At 43.6% G+C, this 17,881-nt stretch overlaps 1 protein-coding gene across 2 annotated transcripts in view; it reads left to right on the top strand.

The window, feature by feature from the left end:
* lpcat3 (lysophosphatidylcholine acyltransferase 3) overlaps positions 1–17,881 on the top strand; it is a 103,625-nt gene that overhangs the window by 67,370 nt on the left and 18,374 nt on the right. For both annotated transcript variants that reach the window (XM_060921618.1, XM_060921619.1), the window contains exons 8-12: positions 839–925; positions 7,891–8,057; positions 10,493–10,640; positions 10,994–11,149; positions 16,013–16,142. In XM_060921618.1, coding sequence (XP_060777601.1) covers positions 839–925; positions 7,891–8,057; positions 10,493–10,640; positions 10,994–11,149; positions 16,013–16,132 — 678 coding nt within the window. In that variant the 3' untranslated portion in view covers positions 16,133–16,142. The remainder of the gene's footprint in view (positions 1–838; positions 926–7,890; positions 8,058–10,492; positions 10,641–10,993; positions 11,150–16,012; positions 16,143–17,881) is intronic.

Below are 17,881 nucleotides of genomic sequence, written 5' to 3'. Positions count from 1 at the left end.
GTGTGGAATGTTATGAAGCACAAAATGCGATAATGGAGACCGTGGGCTGTTGAGTAAGTCCTATATCAGGCAAGAATGGGAAAGAATTTCACATCCAAAACTTCTTCAAAATTTAATGTCCTTAGTTCGCAAATGTTTACTGAGTGTTGCTTCAAAGAAGGTGATGAAACACGCCGGTAAACATGCTCCATCCCAACTTTTTGGAACATGTTGCAGACATCAAATCCAGAAAGGGTGTATATTTACAAAAAAAAAAAGTTTCAGTTTGAACATTTTTAAATATCTTTTTCGTTGTATTGTGTTCAACTGAATATAGGTTGAAAATGATTTTAAGAAGAAGAAACCTTTATTTGTCGCATGCACACTTGAAGCACAGTGAGTTCATCCTCTGCATTTAACCCATCTGAAGCAGTGAACACGCATGTGTGCACACTACAGCGCCCGGGGAGCAGTCAGGGGTTAGGTACCTTGCTCAAGGGCACTTCAGCCCAAGGCCGCCCCATGTTAACCTAACTGCATGTCTTTTGAACTGTGGGAGAAACCAGAGCACCAGGAGGAAACCCATGCAGACATGGGGAGAACATACAAACTCCACACAGAAAGGCCCTTGCTGGGCTCGAGCCCAGAACCTTCTTGCTGTGAGGCGACAGTGCTAACCACTACACCACCGTGCCGCCCAAGATTTGCATTCTGTTTTTTATTTATGCTTTACACAGTGTCCAAACTTATTTGGAACTGGGGTTATACCTTGCGAGCAGCATTGAATTTTGTTTTCCATATTGTTCTGTTATATTTAACTATGTTTTTATAACTAACTAATTTTGAATCCATTGTCCAGGCTCAGCCGTTTTGGTACAGGTGTGTGTATATCCTGCTGTGGGCTAAAGTAAACCTGTACAAATATGTGACCTGCTGGCTAATAACTGTAAGTTTATACTGAGTACGTACAAATGCTGGCTTTTTTTTCTATTTGGTATGTATCGTTTGTTTGTTTTGTCTGCTGGCCAGATTTGCCTTTTTTCACCAGAGTTAAAGGTACACTACCGTTCAAAAGTTTGGGGTCAAATTCTGTTATGGACAAGTGCTTTTGACCTATTTAGGGACAAATTTGGGTACTTATGAGCAATACTATTTAATGGATCAAATGATGAAAATAAAGAAAAAAAAACCCAAGAATGTTAGTTTTATTTGCAACATTTAGTATAATTTTTCATTATGTATGTTTTCACATGGTCGCAATTATTAATGTAAAATGTAATGTAAAACTGGCCAGCGTACATTAAAGTGTAAGAGCCTATACCGTATGTGAAAACATACACTACCGTTCAAAAGTTTGGGGTCACCCAGACAATTTTGTGTTTTCCATGAAAAGTCGCACTTTTATTTCCCACCATAAGTTGTAAAATGAATAGAAAATATAGTCGAGACATTTTTCTGGCCGTTTTGAGCATTTAATCGACCCCACAAATGTGATGCTCCAGAAACTCAATCTGCTCAAAGGAAGGTCAGTTTTATAGCTTCTCTAAAGAGCTCAACTGTTTTCAGCTGTGCTAACATGATTGTACAAGGGTTTTCTAATCATCCATTAGCCTTCTGAGGCAATGAGCAAACACATTGTACCATTAGAACACTGGAGTGAGAGTTGCTGGAAATGGGCCTCTATACACCTATGGAGATATTGCACCAAAAACCACACATTTGCAGCTAGAATAGTCATTTAGCACATTAGCAATGTATAGAGTGGATTTCTGATTAGTTTAAAGTGATCTTCACTGAAAAGAACAGTGCTTTTCTTTCAAAAATAAGGACATTTCAAAGTGACCCCAAACTTTTGAACGGTAGTGTACCAAAATTCTTGACACCTTGTAAAAGTGTGATTCCTCACCTAACGAAATACTGTGGTAAAATTTAAAGTACAGTTTCAAATTCTTCACTCACTCTCTAAAACAGAAGTGTAGAAAACCTTTTTTTTTTTAATTTACTAAAAGGATGTTGGTGGTAAATGAGTTCCCCTTCCACCAAGGAATAAAGGAATGTGTGAAAACATTAGCTAAGGCTAACAACGAACAGCTGCTTTATTCCTCTTAAATGTTAACTGGCGCAATAGTAACTCTGACGATGCAAACTAGTAAAATTTTAAATGCTAGCTGTCACAAAACACATTTCCTTGGTCAAAATGTAGCCACTGATGGATGACTGTGAACTACAGAAAACAATTTGCTTCAGTGCTTCAACACGGCGTACAAAATATCCAGGATGTTTGCACTCTACCTCCTCCTTCCTCCTTGTATTATTTAATTTAGTCACGGTACGTTTGTTTTTCCTTAAGGCCGGGACATTATGCATTTACTTTTTACTCTTTGTTCAGTCACTCCTGCTAAGTCGGTTCTGAGCATTTTATGCTAGCTCTCCTAGGGGATTTTCACTGTTATGCTAGCACCAAGCATACAGAACTTCCAGACTCCTGTATGCCGTTCTTTATTCATAACTTAGTGTTGTAGTGAATATTTCAGGGCGTATTCACACCTACGTTGTTTGGTCCGGACCAAACAAACCAAATTTCCCTTGGTCCGGACCTTTTGGGTTGGTCTGAATACAAACCACCGAACTCTGGTTCGGACCAAACAAGCGGACCGAGACCGAGCTGCAAGGTCGGACTCGGTCCGGACCAAAGGAACCCTGGTGCGGATCTTTTGGAGGTGTGAAAGCAGACCGGACCTAATCCGACAGTTTTGCTTTTTTGTACCTCGGGAGCTTCCGTCGTTTGTCGAGCATTATGGGAAACAGAGTCTTGACACTCCACCGCAAAGTGCAAACACTGTTTCGGTTGTCAAGGGAACCTTACAACAGTCGTTCAGTCACCAGTGGTAGGCGAGTACAAAAAATGAGTAGGGGGCAAATGTGGGCCGAGGAAGAAACGCGTACCCTTGTGGATATATGGGCAGATGTCCACATATCTGAGCTTTTGGAGAGAACACACAAAAATGCCGACGTGTTTGCTGTGTTCAGTGAGAAAATGAAGGAGAAGGGGTTCACGCGCTCCCCAGAACAATGTCGGCTAAAAGTGAAGAAACTCCGTCAGACCTACATTAAAATCAGGGACATTCTTTCAAAAAGTGGCGGTACTAGCGACGCAAAAAAGAAATTCATCTATTACGATGACCTGGATACTATTCTGGGGTCAAAATATAATTGAGGCGTGGCTTTGTTGGCAGATTTTGGTCCGCTTACTAAAATGTACAGTGTGAAAGCGAACCGCACCAAAATGAAAAAATATTTGGTTCGGACCAAAGCAAGTGAACTATCGAACTATCCTGGTCTGAATACACCCTCAGTCATACAAGTGAAATATTTCTGTACAAGTGCTCTTTTCAGCAGGTTAGCACTGCAATAGGTCAGAGCTAGCACATCAGTTAGCATCTCATAGCTACGGGAGACTTGGCTGTGCTAATGCCTCGGTCACAACCGGCAGTACGTGCTCCTACGGCCGCTCTACGTGCAAAAAATGCAAGAAACGCACGGAGGGCGTGCGTGTGACGTGCTGATTTTCAAGCCGCAGACCGGCCGCAGAGGTTCTTTGTCATGTCAAACAAACTCTACGGGCGCTTACGTTTTTTTTCAGGTTGCAAGACAAACTTATGGCCAACGTGCGTCTTTCTCCATGAACAAAAAAACCGCAGCGATTTGGGGAAACGCCAAAAATCGCACGGCCAAAAAACCGTACGTAAGGTTGTGACCTAGGCTTAAGACTGGATATTTAAAGGGCATATTCTGGACCAATTTTTTTTTTTTTTTTTAATATGAAAGCATGTCCCTTTACACACTCATCCAGAAGGGTAATTTTGCACAAGGCCATCTGTCTACAGCAGAAAAAAAATAACAAAACGCGTCTGGAAAAATCCCAAGCGAGTCTGGAGCCAGATTCGTGACGTTCTCTGCGGAAGCGCCAGCAGGCTGCGCGAGCTTTGCACGGTTTCATTGCACAGCCTGTGTAGACCAAGCGCTCCCATTTCTCTCTCATTGTCCGGTCTTTTGGAAAACGATGAGTACTAATCCCATCAAGATTGGTGTTGCTACACCCTCCTACGATACATCTGTTAACCATTTTAATAATTACGCGATAACGTTGAAGAAATTTGCAGAAAACCACCAGGTCGTTTTCTCATAAACAAACCAGCGCTGACGTAGGATTCAGAGGGAGGCGTCCCGCACGCGACGTCACGACAATCAGTGTTTGCCGGGAAATCCAAATGCCAAGTTTTTTTCAGAGGCGGACCAATTCGCCTCAAATGGCTTGATTTCAACTGAATTTTTCTGGTATTGCCCAAGGTTAAAAAAAAATGCAGAGAATGCAGAATGTGACAGATATTTGACCAAAGTTTAATATAAAATAGGAGAATTACGTTGATCTCGCTCCTGAATTTACCCGTGATATGCACTTTAAGGTAAAGGATGGGAAAGGAAAGTTTGTTGAGGGTTTTTTAAGTGTGATACTTTAGATATTGATAGCATATGATTTTAATTAATGTGGCAAACTAGAGCAAATAATATAATGGCAAGATTGCCATGAATACACTCATAAGAAAAATCTAGCACTTGGTTGTACTTTTTCTTCAAATTTTAGATCACAACACCAAATACCTGAGATTGTCTGTCTTATAAGCCCTTTTTACACACCAGTTCTGTAATAGTAGCGTAAAGACGACCACTCAATATTTAGTAATTTACGCTGAACCAAATAGCTGGGATGAAGCCACGCCAGTGTGTGGTGGGGTGTTTGTTTAAACATTGTGAGCCAGCATTCCACGACCACAGGCTTGACGTGTCACAACGGCGCGTCAGCGTTTAGGGTAACGTAGCTACTCGTCAGATATACAAATACCCTGAGCAGCACAGAGTGTTGGGTTGCTTTTGTTCACCGTGCACACTTGTACCACTTTTCAAACACAAAGTTGCTCAGCATCATATGCAACACACATTCACTTCCGTTAAATAATTTGTGTTTAATTGACGTAATAGCCTCCGTATACACTCACTGGCCACTTTATTAGGAGCGCCCGTCCACCTGCTGTTTTATGCAGTTATCCATCCATTTTCTGCCACTTATCCGGGTCTGGGTCGCAGAGGTAGCAGCCTAAGCAGAGCAGCCCAGACTTCCCTCTCCCCGGCCACCTCCACCAGCTCTTCCGCGGGAATACCGAGGCGTTCCCAGGCCAGCTGAGAGATGTAAGCTTTCCAGCATGTCCTGGGTCTGCCCTGGGGTCTCCTTCTGGTGGGGCATGCGCAGAGAACCTCCCCTAGGAGGCGTCCACGGGGCATCCTAACAAGGTTCCCGAACCACCTCAGCTGACTCCTTTTGATGTGGAGGAGCATCGGTTCTACTCTGAGTCTCTTCCGGATGACCAAGCTTCTCACCCTGTCTCTAACGGAGAGCCCAGCCACCCTGTGGAGAAAACTCATTTCGACAGCTTGTATCCGTGAGCTCATTCTTTCAATCGCTACCCATAGCTCATGACCATAAGTGAGGGCGGAAATGTAGATGGACCAGTAAATTTAAGGACTTTACCTCATGGCTCAGCTCTCTCTTTACCAGAATAGACTGGTTTAGCTTCCGCATCACTGCTGACGCTGCCCCGATCTGTTTTATGCAGTACTCCTAATCAATCCCTTGACAGCAGCACAATGCATAAGATCATACAGATGCAAATCAAGAGCTTCAATTAATGTTCACGTCAAACATCAGAGCAGGAAAAATTGCGATCTCAAAGTGTGACTTTCACTGTGGCATGGGTGTTGGTGCCAGACGGACTGGTTTGAGTATTTCAGAAACTGCTGATCTCCTGGGGGTTTCACACACAACAGTCTTTTAGAGTTTACACAGAATGGTACAAAAAACATTGAGTGAGAGACAGTTCTGTGGTTGTGAACACCTTGTTGATGAGAGAGGTCAGAGGAAAATGACTGGATTGGTTCAAGCTGCCAGGAAGGGATATAGTAACTCGTAACAACTCTTTACAACCGTGGTGAGCAGAAAAGCATCTCAGCATGTAACAGCAGAAGACCACATTGGGTTCCACTCCTGCCAGCCAAGAACAGGAATCTTAGAATCAAGAACAGGTTCCTATTAAAGCGGCCAGTGAGCGTATAGAACATGTTTGGCTACGTTCACACTGCAGGCTGAAGTGACTCAAATCCGATCTTTTCGCCCATATGTGACCTGTATCCGATCTTTTATTGACAATATGAACGATACAGATCCGATTTTTTTTAAAATCCGACCCAGGCCGTTTGGATATGTGGTCCTAATTCTGATTCCTATCCGCTCTTTTCATATGCGACTTCAGTCTGAACCGCCAGGTCGTATTCATCCGACTTACACGTCATCAACAAGCCACAAACGTCACTATTCTGCGCTGAAGTAGGCGGCGGGTCTCTCAAAAAAAGTTACAACAACATGGCGCATAATCACGGGCGCAGATAGAGGGTGGGACTTGTCCCACCCAGATTTAAATTCACCTCGTTCGGTCCCCCCCCCCACTTATAGGGAGGAAAAAACATCTATGCTGTCTTTCTTTGCATAAGGAAAACCTCACGGAAAAATCAAAAGACTAATTGCCATTCGGTTTATTGAGGTGCACGGCAGTGTATACATAGTTGCAACAACTCACATAAAACAAAGACTGATATTCGGTTGGTTGAGCTACGCAGACTGCACAGGTTGCGAGCTCGAGCTTGGTTGCTATGGTAACCCACAACAAGTTTGACAGGCATATCGGGGTTGGGGTTGGTTTGCTGGCAGCTTTGTCCCCCCCAGTTCAAAAAACGTATCTGCGCCCCTGCGCATGACATCAATGCGAGGGACGCTTCGGGCTGTGAAGGTTCTGAATCTTCTCAATGGAAGGACGCAGAGGTTAGGGAGCTGATTTCCATTTGGGGGGATGCAGCTATTCAAGCTAGATTGGATGGGTCATACCGCAACCGGGTGGTTTTACTTCCGTAAACACTGGCCATGCTCACTGCGTGTGACGTCGTCGTATCCTGCAATGCGCATGCGGAACACTTTTAGGTCGCTTTTCGTTCATACTGAGGATCACATACAAGTCGCATATATTTGTTAATGTGAACGACCTCACAAAAAAATCGGATTTCACAAAAAAATCGGAATTGAGCATTAAGCCTTGCAGTGTGAACGTAGCGTTTGTGTCCTTTAGCTGAGCTGGCTTTTTTTTGGGGAAAAAAAAAAAATCTGTCACAGAAAACTGCTCGCAAGCAGAGATGGAGAGGTAATGAGGAAGAGCGGAATAGACAGTTGTGCAAGGCACAGGATTGTGTGATCAGTAATATGTTCAGGAGAAAGTAGAGAGAAATAGGAAGTGATTTGAGGCGGAAAGGCACACAGACCTCGGGGTCTGTAGATGGATATGTTTCAATTCGCCTTAGTCTCAGAAAGAAGAATGTGAATGTCAAACATCATACGCCTGTCCCGCCGTGCCGGCTGTCCCTTTTACACAGACGTTGATTCCGTCTCTATCGCTTCCAGTTGTTCCAGCTCTGAGGCGGAACAACTCGGACTCTTCGTTCCACGTTTGGACGTTTTCCACAGGACACGACATCGAAGATTTCTGCCTTGAACAGGCTGTGTAAAAGGGGCTGTAGTCATGCATTAACAATGTAGACTTTCTTTGAATGTCAAAGAAAGCTGATTATAAATTTTAGTTCCTATTTGAGGTAATTATCTAGTAGTTTTCTTGTTATAATAGCTGGATGTGGGACACAAGTCACAACAAAAGTGCTGAAGGTTTGCTTTAAGTGTTTATCCGGGTTGTTCAGTTTTGCATTCCACTGGAACTGGTTTAATGGTGTTTTTCTTACCTCTGTTGTTAAATGCAGGAGGGAGTGTGTATCCTCTCTGGGCTCGGCTACAGCGGTCGCGGTGAGGATGGCCAGCCCAAGTGGGACGCCTGTGCTAATATGAGAGTGTGGATATACGAGACTACACCGTTTTTCACAGGCACCATCAACTCCTTCAACATTAACACCAACGCATGGGCGGCCAGGTATACACCTGCTTCCTGTAATGAAACGAGTGATTGTAATAATTGTTGAAAAACTGGTGTACAGTCAAGCCGGAAAGTCTGCACACCCCTTTCACCTTCTCCACGTTTTAAGTTACAGACTTATTCTACAAGAGATTGAGTTCATTTTTTTATCACAAAATTCGACACAAAATGGCCCATAATGACATCGTGAAAGGGTTTTTTTTTTTTTAGACATTTGTGCTAATTTATTAAAAATCAAAATGTGAAATATATGTACACAAGTGTGCACAACTTTTGATATGACACCCAAAAGTGAGCTGAGGTGCATTTTTGTTTCCACTGATGCTGCTTGAGATGTTTCTACGACTTGATTGGAGTCCACCTGTGGTAAATTCAATTGATTTGGACATGATTGGGGATCGCCAACACCTGCCTATGTAAGTTCCCCAGTTGACAATACACGTCGGAGCAAACTCCCAAGCCATGGGGTCAAAGGAATTATCTGGAGACCTCAGAAACAGGATTGTGTCAAGGCATAGATCTGGAGAAGGGTACAGAAAAATTGCTGCAGCTTTACAGGTTCCAGAGAGCACAGTGGCCACCATCATTCGTAAACGGAAGAAGTTTGGAACCACCAAGAATCTTCCTAGACCTGGCCAAACTGGGCGATCGGGGAAAGACGGGCCTTGGCCAGGGAGGTGAGTAGGAATCCGAGGGTCACTCTGACAGAGCTCCAGCGTATCCTTGTGGAGATGGGAGAACCTTTCCGAAGATCAACCATCCAGGCAACACTCTACAAATCAGGCCTTTATGGTAGTGACCAGACAGAAGCCACTCCTTGGTAAAAGGCACACGACAGCCCGCTTGGAGTTTCCCAAAAGGCACCTAGAGGACTCTCAAACCATGAGGAACAAGATTCTCTGGTCTGATGAAACCAAAATTGAACTTTTTGGCCTGAATACCAAGCGTCCCATCTGGAGGAAACCAGGCACCGCTCATCACCTGGCTAATGCCATCCCTACAGTGAAGCATGGCGGTGGCAGCATCATGATGCGGGGATGTTTTTCAGCAGCGGGAATGGGGCGACTACAGTAGTCCTGATGGAGGGAAAGATGAATGCAGCTAAGTACACAGAGATCCTTGAAGAAAACCTGCTCCAGAGTGCTCTGGACCTCAGGCTGGGGCGAAGGTTTACCTTCCAACATGACAATGACCTGAAGCACACAGCCAAGAGAACAAAGGACTGGCTTTGGAGAAAGTCTGTGAATGTCCTCGAGTGGCCCAGCCAGAGCCCAGACCTGAATCCAATTGAACGTCTGCAGAAGGAGCTGAAAATGGCTGTGTACCGATGCTCCCCATCCAACCTGACAGAGCTTGCAGGGATATGACCAGAGGAATGGGCAAAAATGTCCAGAAAGAAGTGTGCCAAGCTCGTAGCTTCTTTCTAAAGATGCCTTGAAGCTGTAATTGCTGCCAAAGTTGCATCAACCAAGTATTATGCCGCTTTTCCACTACAAACGTGGCTGAGTCGGGCTGAGCGGGGCTGTTGGAGTTGCATTTCGACTACAACCGCGCTGAACCGTGCTGGCTGGAAGTGGGTGGACACATTGGGTGGAGTTGGCAAAAGTGGGTGGACGTCACGTGATGTCGTTAAGCAGCGCAAACAGTGACATCAGTGAGCTTTTAAGCGGTAGTCTCACGACCCGAATAGTAAACAATAAACATGGAGGACATGGAGTCGTTAGTGTTGCTGGTCTTGGTGCTGTGGCTTGTTGTCACCGACAACGCCAACAGATACTGGCAAGAGCGTATAGATGAGGTGAGGCGCATAAGGCTTCAGAAATTCTCGTAATTCGTAATTCTCCTTCCGGGTTTGCGGTGTTTACAGATCCCAGCGTGCTCGCGGGGCGTGTGGGCATGTGAGGACACTCCTCCTCACCAATCAGTGCACAGGGGAGTGTCTGCTCACGCCCCCAGCCTCACTTGGCACGGTTTGGCTCGCTTCAGCCCCACTCCAAAACGGTGCGAGTTTTAGGGGTTAAGCAGGGCTGAAGCGAGCCGAGTCGTGCTGGTTTTTGGTAGTCGAAACGCGAGCCGTGTCGAGCTGAAAAAGGGTAGTGGAAAAGGGCCATATGTTTAAGGGAGTGTACAGATATGTAACCCCTAAATAACTTTTTTTTTTTTTTTTTTTTTTTTTTTGTCGTCAGTAAAATAAAATTTGCATATTTTCTAAAGACCTGCTTTCACTTTGTCATTATGGGCTATTTTGTGTATAATTTTGTGACAAAAAAAAAATTAACTCTGTCTATTGTAGAATAAGTCTGTAACGTAATAAAACGTGGAGAAGCTGAAAGGGGTGTGCAGACTTTCCGGCTTGACTGTATATAGTACATTTGCCTCTTTGTCACTGGCCTTTCATCTTTTGTTTCGTTGTCATTTATATTACTGTGCAGGCACGTTTTTAAGAGGTTAAAATTTTTGGGTAATAAGCTGGCATCACAGATGGCCACGCTGCTTTTCCTGTCGATCTGGCACGGCCTGCACTCCGGTTACCTGATGTGCTTCTCCATGGAGTTCATCATCGTCAACGTGGAGAAGCAGGTATCCATCCAAGCTGCTGATAGATAGATAAATAAATAAGTTGGAGGATATTTTGAACCCAGTGCTGCAGTTAGTTTTAAAGAAGGATATTAAAATCTAAAAGTCTCACCTTTTATTTAATTATACTCATCAGCACATGAAAAATAGTTGAAATGTCAACTCCTTAGGGTTGTTGAAGGTGTTTATTTAGGAACTGAATAAGCATTAGTTGAAGCGTTAATTATAATTCTCTCTCATTTCAGGTGCCTGTCGAATTAATTTGAATATTGTGGTTCGTGCAGACATGTCCACTGATTAGGATCTGTCTCCTGCAGGGCGTGTGTTAACATTGCTGCATTATTGTGTTCCCTCAGACTCAGACGCTTGTGAAGGAAAGCCCGAAGTTGACAGCCTTAGCAAACGGCCCTCTGTATCCCCTTCTATACACAGTACAGCAGTTCATCCACTGGCTGTTCATGGGCTACTCGCTAGTACCGTTCTGCCTCTTCACTTATGAGAAGTGGCTGAAGGTGGGTGGGCATTGAAGCACCGGCTTTGCCTGTTTATATCGAATTGTTAATTACTTCTCCCCCCTGTCAGTCAGAGCAACACTAACCAATCATGGGTGTCTGTGAGCTCATGTATATGGAATGAGCGGTAGTTTGCTTTGTGCCTCGGTCACAACCGGCCATACGTGCTCCTACGGCCGGTCTACATGCAAGAAACACACGGAGGGCGCGCGTGTGACGTGCTGATTTTCGAGCCGTAGACTGGCCGCAGACCGCCCGCAGAGGTTCTTTGTCATGTCAAACAAACTCTACGGGCGCTTAGGTTTTTTTAAGGTTGTAAGACAAACTTACGGCCAACGTGCGTCTTTCTCCACGAACAAAAAAAACGCAGCGATTTGGGAAACGCCAAAAATCGCACGGCCAAAAAAATCGTACGTCCGGTTGTGACCTAGGCTTTACACATCTCGGAGGAAGCTTTTATTAGCCAACACGCTCTTGGGTTATGGGGCGCCAAACAGAGGTGGACAGTAATGAAGTACATTTACTTGAGTACTGTGCTTAAGTACACTTTTTTTTTTTTTTTTGAGTATCTGTACTTTTTTTTTTTTTTGGGCAACTTATGACTTTAACTTCACTACATTTTGAAAGACAAATATCGTACTTTTCACTCCACTACGTTTTCTATCAAGGTCCTCGTTACTATGAAGCAGCTTTGAAAGTGGATGCTTTTTATGCCTCCGCCACCTTAAAGGGCTGATGACATGAACATGACTCTATGCAATTTCTTAAATAAACTATACAACATGGCAAATGTGTTAGATTTCTGTTATAATTACGTGAAAAGAAGCTGTTGTTACGCGAATATCCAACTTTTAATTGCACAGCGCAAGAAAACTGGGTCCGTGGCTCGCGGCCATGTTGTGACGTCAGCGGAAGAACACGCTGCGGTTCACTGGCTGTTCTACTCTGGTTCTACTCAATGGAAATGGCGCATGAAAACGCCGGTGAACTCTCTAGTGCTAGCTCTTCCTCTTCTGGGAGTCTAGAATTGTGTTGATCTCTTCCGAATAGAATCTATGATAGCCTACCCTCTTTACCCTTTGCCTCTCGTTGCTAGGCGGCAGTTACATGAAAGCCGCAAGCTTTCGCAAGCAAATACATGACTGATATCACGCCGACTTTAGGATTACATTTATGATTATCATGTAGAATCTATAGCTCTACGTACCTTTATCTTATGTCGTTTCACAACACATGTTCTGACAGGAGGACTGTCTTTGGATCCGGCATAGCTACTAGTAGACCCCCTCCGGAATACTGGCAGTGTTGCCAGATTGGGAGGATTCCCGCCCAATTGGGCGGTTTCAAGTGCATTTTGGTGGGTTTTGAACATATTTTGGGCTGGAAAACGTCAGCAGTATCTGGCAACAGATCTGGCAACAGATACTGCTGACGTTTTCCAGCCCAAAATATGTTCAAAACCCACCAAAATGCACTTGAAACCGCTCAACTGGGCGGGAAACCTCCCAATCTGGCAACACTGTGTAGGCACTGCTGATGGTAGTAACACACGTTTGTGCTGAACTGAACACCCAAGAGATTCTTTTAAGCTGGGAAGGGTGTCAAAACAATCCAAATCGAAGTGTTCAGAGCACAGGATGGATGTTGGTGAGGGCTCCCACTTGTCACGAGTGCGCCTGACTTGCTTCACCCACTTCGCATGCAGCTCGGGATCTCTGGGAAACTTGAATAAACTTACCCCATCCTTGTGGGTTTTGGAGCAAAAGCCGGCAACACAACGCGAAGGCATAATAACTAATATATATTATAATAATGTATAATAATAATAATAATACTAATAATGACAGACTGAACACCTGCCTCATCAACAACAAACTGGTAAGTTAGGAGGAAGGTTCTTTCGCTGATGTCATATAGCTCCTCCTCCTCTTTCGTCTCCTGGGTGCTGCAGCCCCGTCAAATTTGCCCAGATAGCCGTGTTTATCATAACTTGTAAAATAGGCGCCTTCGTGAATTAATATATGGATCATCGGGAATTACTTTTTATGTTATAAAACATCGCCAAAGATGTCAAAAACGTGTCATCAGCACTTTAAGGTGCAGGAGGCATTACGGTATGTTTTCGGGTTATCCGTGCGTGCGTCCGTCCCGAAACCTTGTGAACGCGATATCTCAAAGGCTAATGAAAGGAATTTCGCCATTTGTGCACTTTGGGACAAAGATGAAATGATTAGATTTTGAGATCAAAAGGTCACAGGTCAAGATTACTGTGAGGTCAAATGTCCATCCCTAAACCTTGTGAACGCGATATCTCAAAGGCTAATGAAAGGAATTTCACCATTTGTGCACTTTGGGACAAAGATGAAATGATTAGATTTTGAGATCAAAAGGTCTAAGGTCAAGGTCACTGTGAGGTCAAATGTCTGTCCGGAAACCTTGTGAACACAATATCTCCAAGGCAAATGAAAGGAATTTCACCAAACTTTTCACCATTTGTGCATTTGGGGACAAACATTAACTGATTAGATTTTGAGGTTAAAAGGTCACAGGTCAAGATTACTGTGAGGTCAAATGTCCATCCCCAAATCCCAACTTAATAAGGCGTGTAGTCTACCAGGCGGAGGCATCTATCTAGTTTCTTTTCTAAAACGTGATTGGTTTTTTCGCAGGTGACCCTGAGACAGCCTGTCAGTAATCACTAGGGTCACGTCACGTCTATAGACTGTATAAAATCAAGTTCAGTGATTTCTCAGCAGTGTTATTTGAACACGATCAGTTGATGGTAGAATAGAAGGAGGCGGGTCTTCTGGGGAACGCACGCACACACCCATGGCCCACGAACCCATGTTTCAGTTTTCTGAAAGGATTAAAAATTCGTTTCGTTTTAATTGCTTGCTTTGCTTGTCGAAAATGAACCACATCACAACCTACAAAAACTCGCCATCCAACCTGCGGAAGCATATTGAGGGATGTAAACGTTTTATTCCAAGAGAAAGCTTGTAATGAAGTTGTCTGTGCTTTTAGAGCTAGCGATAACGTCGCAATAGCTATGCAGTCTGGTTAGTCACATGACTTTCTAGGGACTTGCCCGCCAAGTTGCCGTAGCCTTGTCCACGGTTAACGTGGACACTGTTAGTTAGCATGTAAAAACAGAGTTACGCTAACATAAATAACGTTAACTTATCTGAAGTGCTTTCAGAAATGTTTTAGCATAATCTTGCCAAATAAACAATGTAGAAATGTTTTTCTAGTAATGTTAGCGACCCAATATGATTTCGAGTTTGAAAAGAGTTTGCTAGCATGTCAGGTGGCGCTTCACTGACTAGCTAGCTTAACGTTAAACCACCATGACGGCACAGCATGCGTTCATTTTCATTTTGTAAATCCAATCGGTTGCTTCAGAGGCGTTAGGTTTTGTAAGCGTTGTGGCAATAATACAACGATGCGTTGACAGAAAATGCACTTAAATATTTTTAAAAGCAAATACTTCAGCACTTAAGTAAAAATTTGACTGGACAACTTTCACTTGTATTGGAGTAGCATTTGACTAGTGGGATCTGTACTTTTTCTTAAGTAATGAAGTTGGATCCGGGGACCCGGGTTCGGTTCCGGCCCAAGGTCATTTCCCGGTCCCTCCCCGTCTCTCTGTCCTGCTCGTTTCCTGTCTCTGCACTGTCCTATCCAATGGAGGTGAAAAAAAAGCCCAAAAAATATCTTTAAAAAAAAAAGTAATGAAGTTGGGTACTTTGTCCACCTCTGGCGCCAAATGTAAAAAGTTGAATACGCCATTTTGATGAATAGTAAATGAGTTTCCATTGCGGTTTTGCGCAAAATGGAGGCAATTTTTTATTTGTTTGTTTGTTTTAAAGTTGACAAAACACAATTATGAATGTTCTGTGTTTCCATTGAGTGATGTTCTGCAGTTAAAACTGTGTTCTCTGCTCTCGCAACAGCCGACGAATCTACAAGACCCGATTTAGTGTCGGCGCAGTCATTTCGATTGAAATGGGGGGAAAAACGGGTTTCCATTTCAATTTTGTGAAACGTTACTTTGTCGAATTGTCTGAAAAACCACCTTATGGAAAGTGTATAAATATTTTTGCGATACTTGAGTTTTTTTTTTCCCAACGTTCACGTGTTTCCGTTACTCGTATTTTAGTTTGCGCGTTAAGCAGGTTAATGGAAACCCGGCTAGAGACTCGTGTAAAAAAAAAAAAAACAGTTTTAAGTTTCAGTGTAAATTATATCAAACTAAATGTCAATGTTGCATTTAAGTTCCCGTAAAAGGATCTGGTTTTCCTCAGGCAGTCTCCTGTCCCAGTACTAACCAGCTCTTGAGGCGCATGGGTGCGGCGCCGATCTCGGTTTTTATAGCCCTCGGCCTCTTGCCTATAATATAGCTAGTGTTACGGGGGGGGGTAGTCCTGTGGTAACTGCGAGAGTTTGACTCCCTACTCACATCTGTATTGCAGCGTGCCTTGCCAGATGGCAGTAGGTACCCTTTTTTGGTACCATGGATACTGGCTTCTCTCTGCCAACACACAAGGGACACACACAAACAAACTGCCAGCAATCCGACACAGGCGACACTCCTCGCGTGCTCCCTGCCACCTTTCCATCCACAGGTGGCGCTTGACCCTGCCCCTGCACAACTGTATAATAGTTACTGTTCATTTCTCCAGGTTTTAGCGTTCTCTTTTTCCATCAGGTTAAATTTATGACTTCACTAATTATCGGCTGATCAGGTTTGATAGAAAATGGTGCACTGCTGAAATAGCACTTTGTTGCTCATATATACCACTTGATGTTTTTAAACTTTTGTTATTGCTTGATGCTTTATTTATAAGATCTTATCTTTTGCAGGTTTATTCATCGGTGTATTTTTATGGCCACTTCTTTTTCCTCATTGCCGCCGTTATCCTACCTTTCATTCATAAGGCACTGGTGCCTCGAAAAACGAGGGGCGACAAAAAGGAGGACTAGACAGAAATGGGTAAAGTTCAGATCTTTTTATCTTTCTTTTTCCCCCTTTTTTCCATCTTTTGTCCCTTTTACATTATGTACATATGTCCATCCAAGATTAATTTTAGCACGATATTCTCAAGAACGAGTCGCTGAACGTTTCTAGGACTTGTATGGCGTCATCGTTGCAAGCATCAAATTGAACTGATTACATTTTGGAATTGATCCAAACACGGTCAAGGTCACAGCAAGGTCAAGTGTCTCAAATAGGCTTTCTTTAATAGCTTCCCTCCTGTTTAAAGTTTACAGTACCATGGTTAGTTTTTTTTCTTTTGATCAGACATCTAGTTTTAGGTTTGTTTACCTGACATGTTTCGACGTACGTAACTGTCGTTGTTAGGTTACTTCACCTCTTGCCCTCAGCCTCAGCCGGAGCGATTACACCATCTCGAGATCAGTCCCCTCGCGTCACCCAGAGCTCTGGGGGTGAGTCGCGAAAAAAGACAGGAACCCCATGAGTTCACAAGCTTTTATTCGCAAGCCCCCAAAGAGGCAAGAAAATACAGGGGATTTTTATATGTGTGTTATCTGTGTGGATGAAGTGACATCACTGCAGAGGGGGTGTGTGTGTGTGTGTGTATGGGGGGGGGTGAGTGAGTGACATCATTTTGATGTGTGTGTGTGTGTGTGTGTGTGTGTGTGTGTGTGTGTGTGTGTGTGTGTGTGTGTGTGTAAATGAGTGTGACATCATTGCATGCTTAAACCTTGGTCTGAGCAGGTCACATATTAATTACATCACTGTTCTGATGAATGTTCAGATGTGTGTGTGTGTGTGTGTGAGAAACCTTGGTGATGGTACAGATGTACAGCCTGTTCTTATGTTAACCTCCTAGGGCTTAGTGGTCACATGCGTGGACAGCACTTTATGGAAATTCGGAACAAGAATCCACATATGTGGACATACTTTTTCTCTAAAAGTACATCTTATCAAAAGATGATGCTTAGTTTTTATTCTAATCAGGTTCTAATAAGCCCAAATAGCAAAGAGAAATAAAAAATGCATGTAAAAAAACAGCTTGGGCCTTAGGAGGATAAGAGAGCAATGTTCAGACAGATATAAAAGGCCATTCCTTAGGTCAGAGATAGCATAGGGCGATATGTTCTGATAGAATGTTCAAAAGATATCAATATTACGTCTCGAGCAATGTGTCTAGCTGAGACAGAAGGTCACAGAAGATTTCTAGCCGAAATAGTAGAATAGAATAAATCCTTAACAATATTAAGAATAAATCCTTACAATTATTTATCCTTACAAAGGAATAAATCCTTACAGTCCCCTCTTTGGGGATTGTTATCAGCTGATGTTTCCGAAGGCGTGACCTTCCTGTCTGGTTTGACAGGTCGGTCACGTCTTCTACTGTCCGTTCGTCCCCTGCAAGATGGCACTCCAGGTATGGGAGAGCATGTATGCTCCCTCATCCCGGTTGATGGTCCTCGGGCTTCGCTTTTGGATCTCCATGGCCTCCCTGATCCAGCGCTGATGTTTATTATCTTCTGTGCGGATATAAGAAAGAACATAGAGTGCGAAAAGGAGACAGCTACAAGACAAACCCGAACAATAAAAGAAAAGGCACAACAGGAAAATTACAAGTCAGCCATAACAGATCACTGCAAAAGAGAAAATCACATTATGGACTGGGGGAATGCCAGAGTCATCCGCACAGAAGATAACAAACATCAGCGCTGGATCAGGGAGGCCACGGAGATCCG

This window comes from Neoarius graeffei, chromosome 5 (assembly GCF_027579695.1).
Source record: "Neoarius graeffei isolate fNeoGra1 chromosome 5, fNeoGra1.pri, whole genome shotgun sequence".
In the NCBI taxonomy this organism is placed as follows: Eukaryota; Metazoa; Chordata; class Actinopteri; order Siluriformes; family Ariidae; genus Neoarius; species Neoarius graeffei.
The sequence above is the reverse complement of the archived record's forward strand: the minus strand, read 5'-3'. Positions and strand labels throughout refer to the sequence as shown.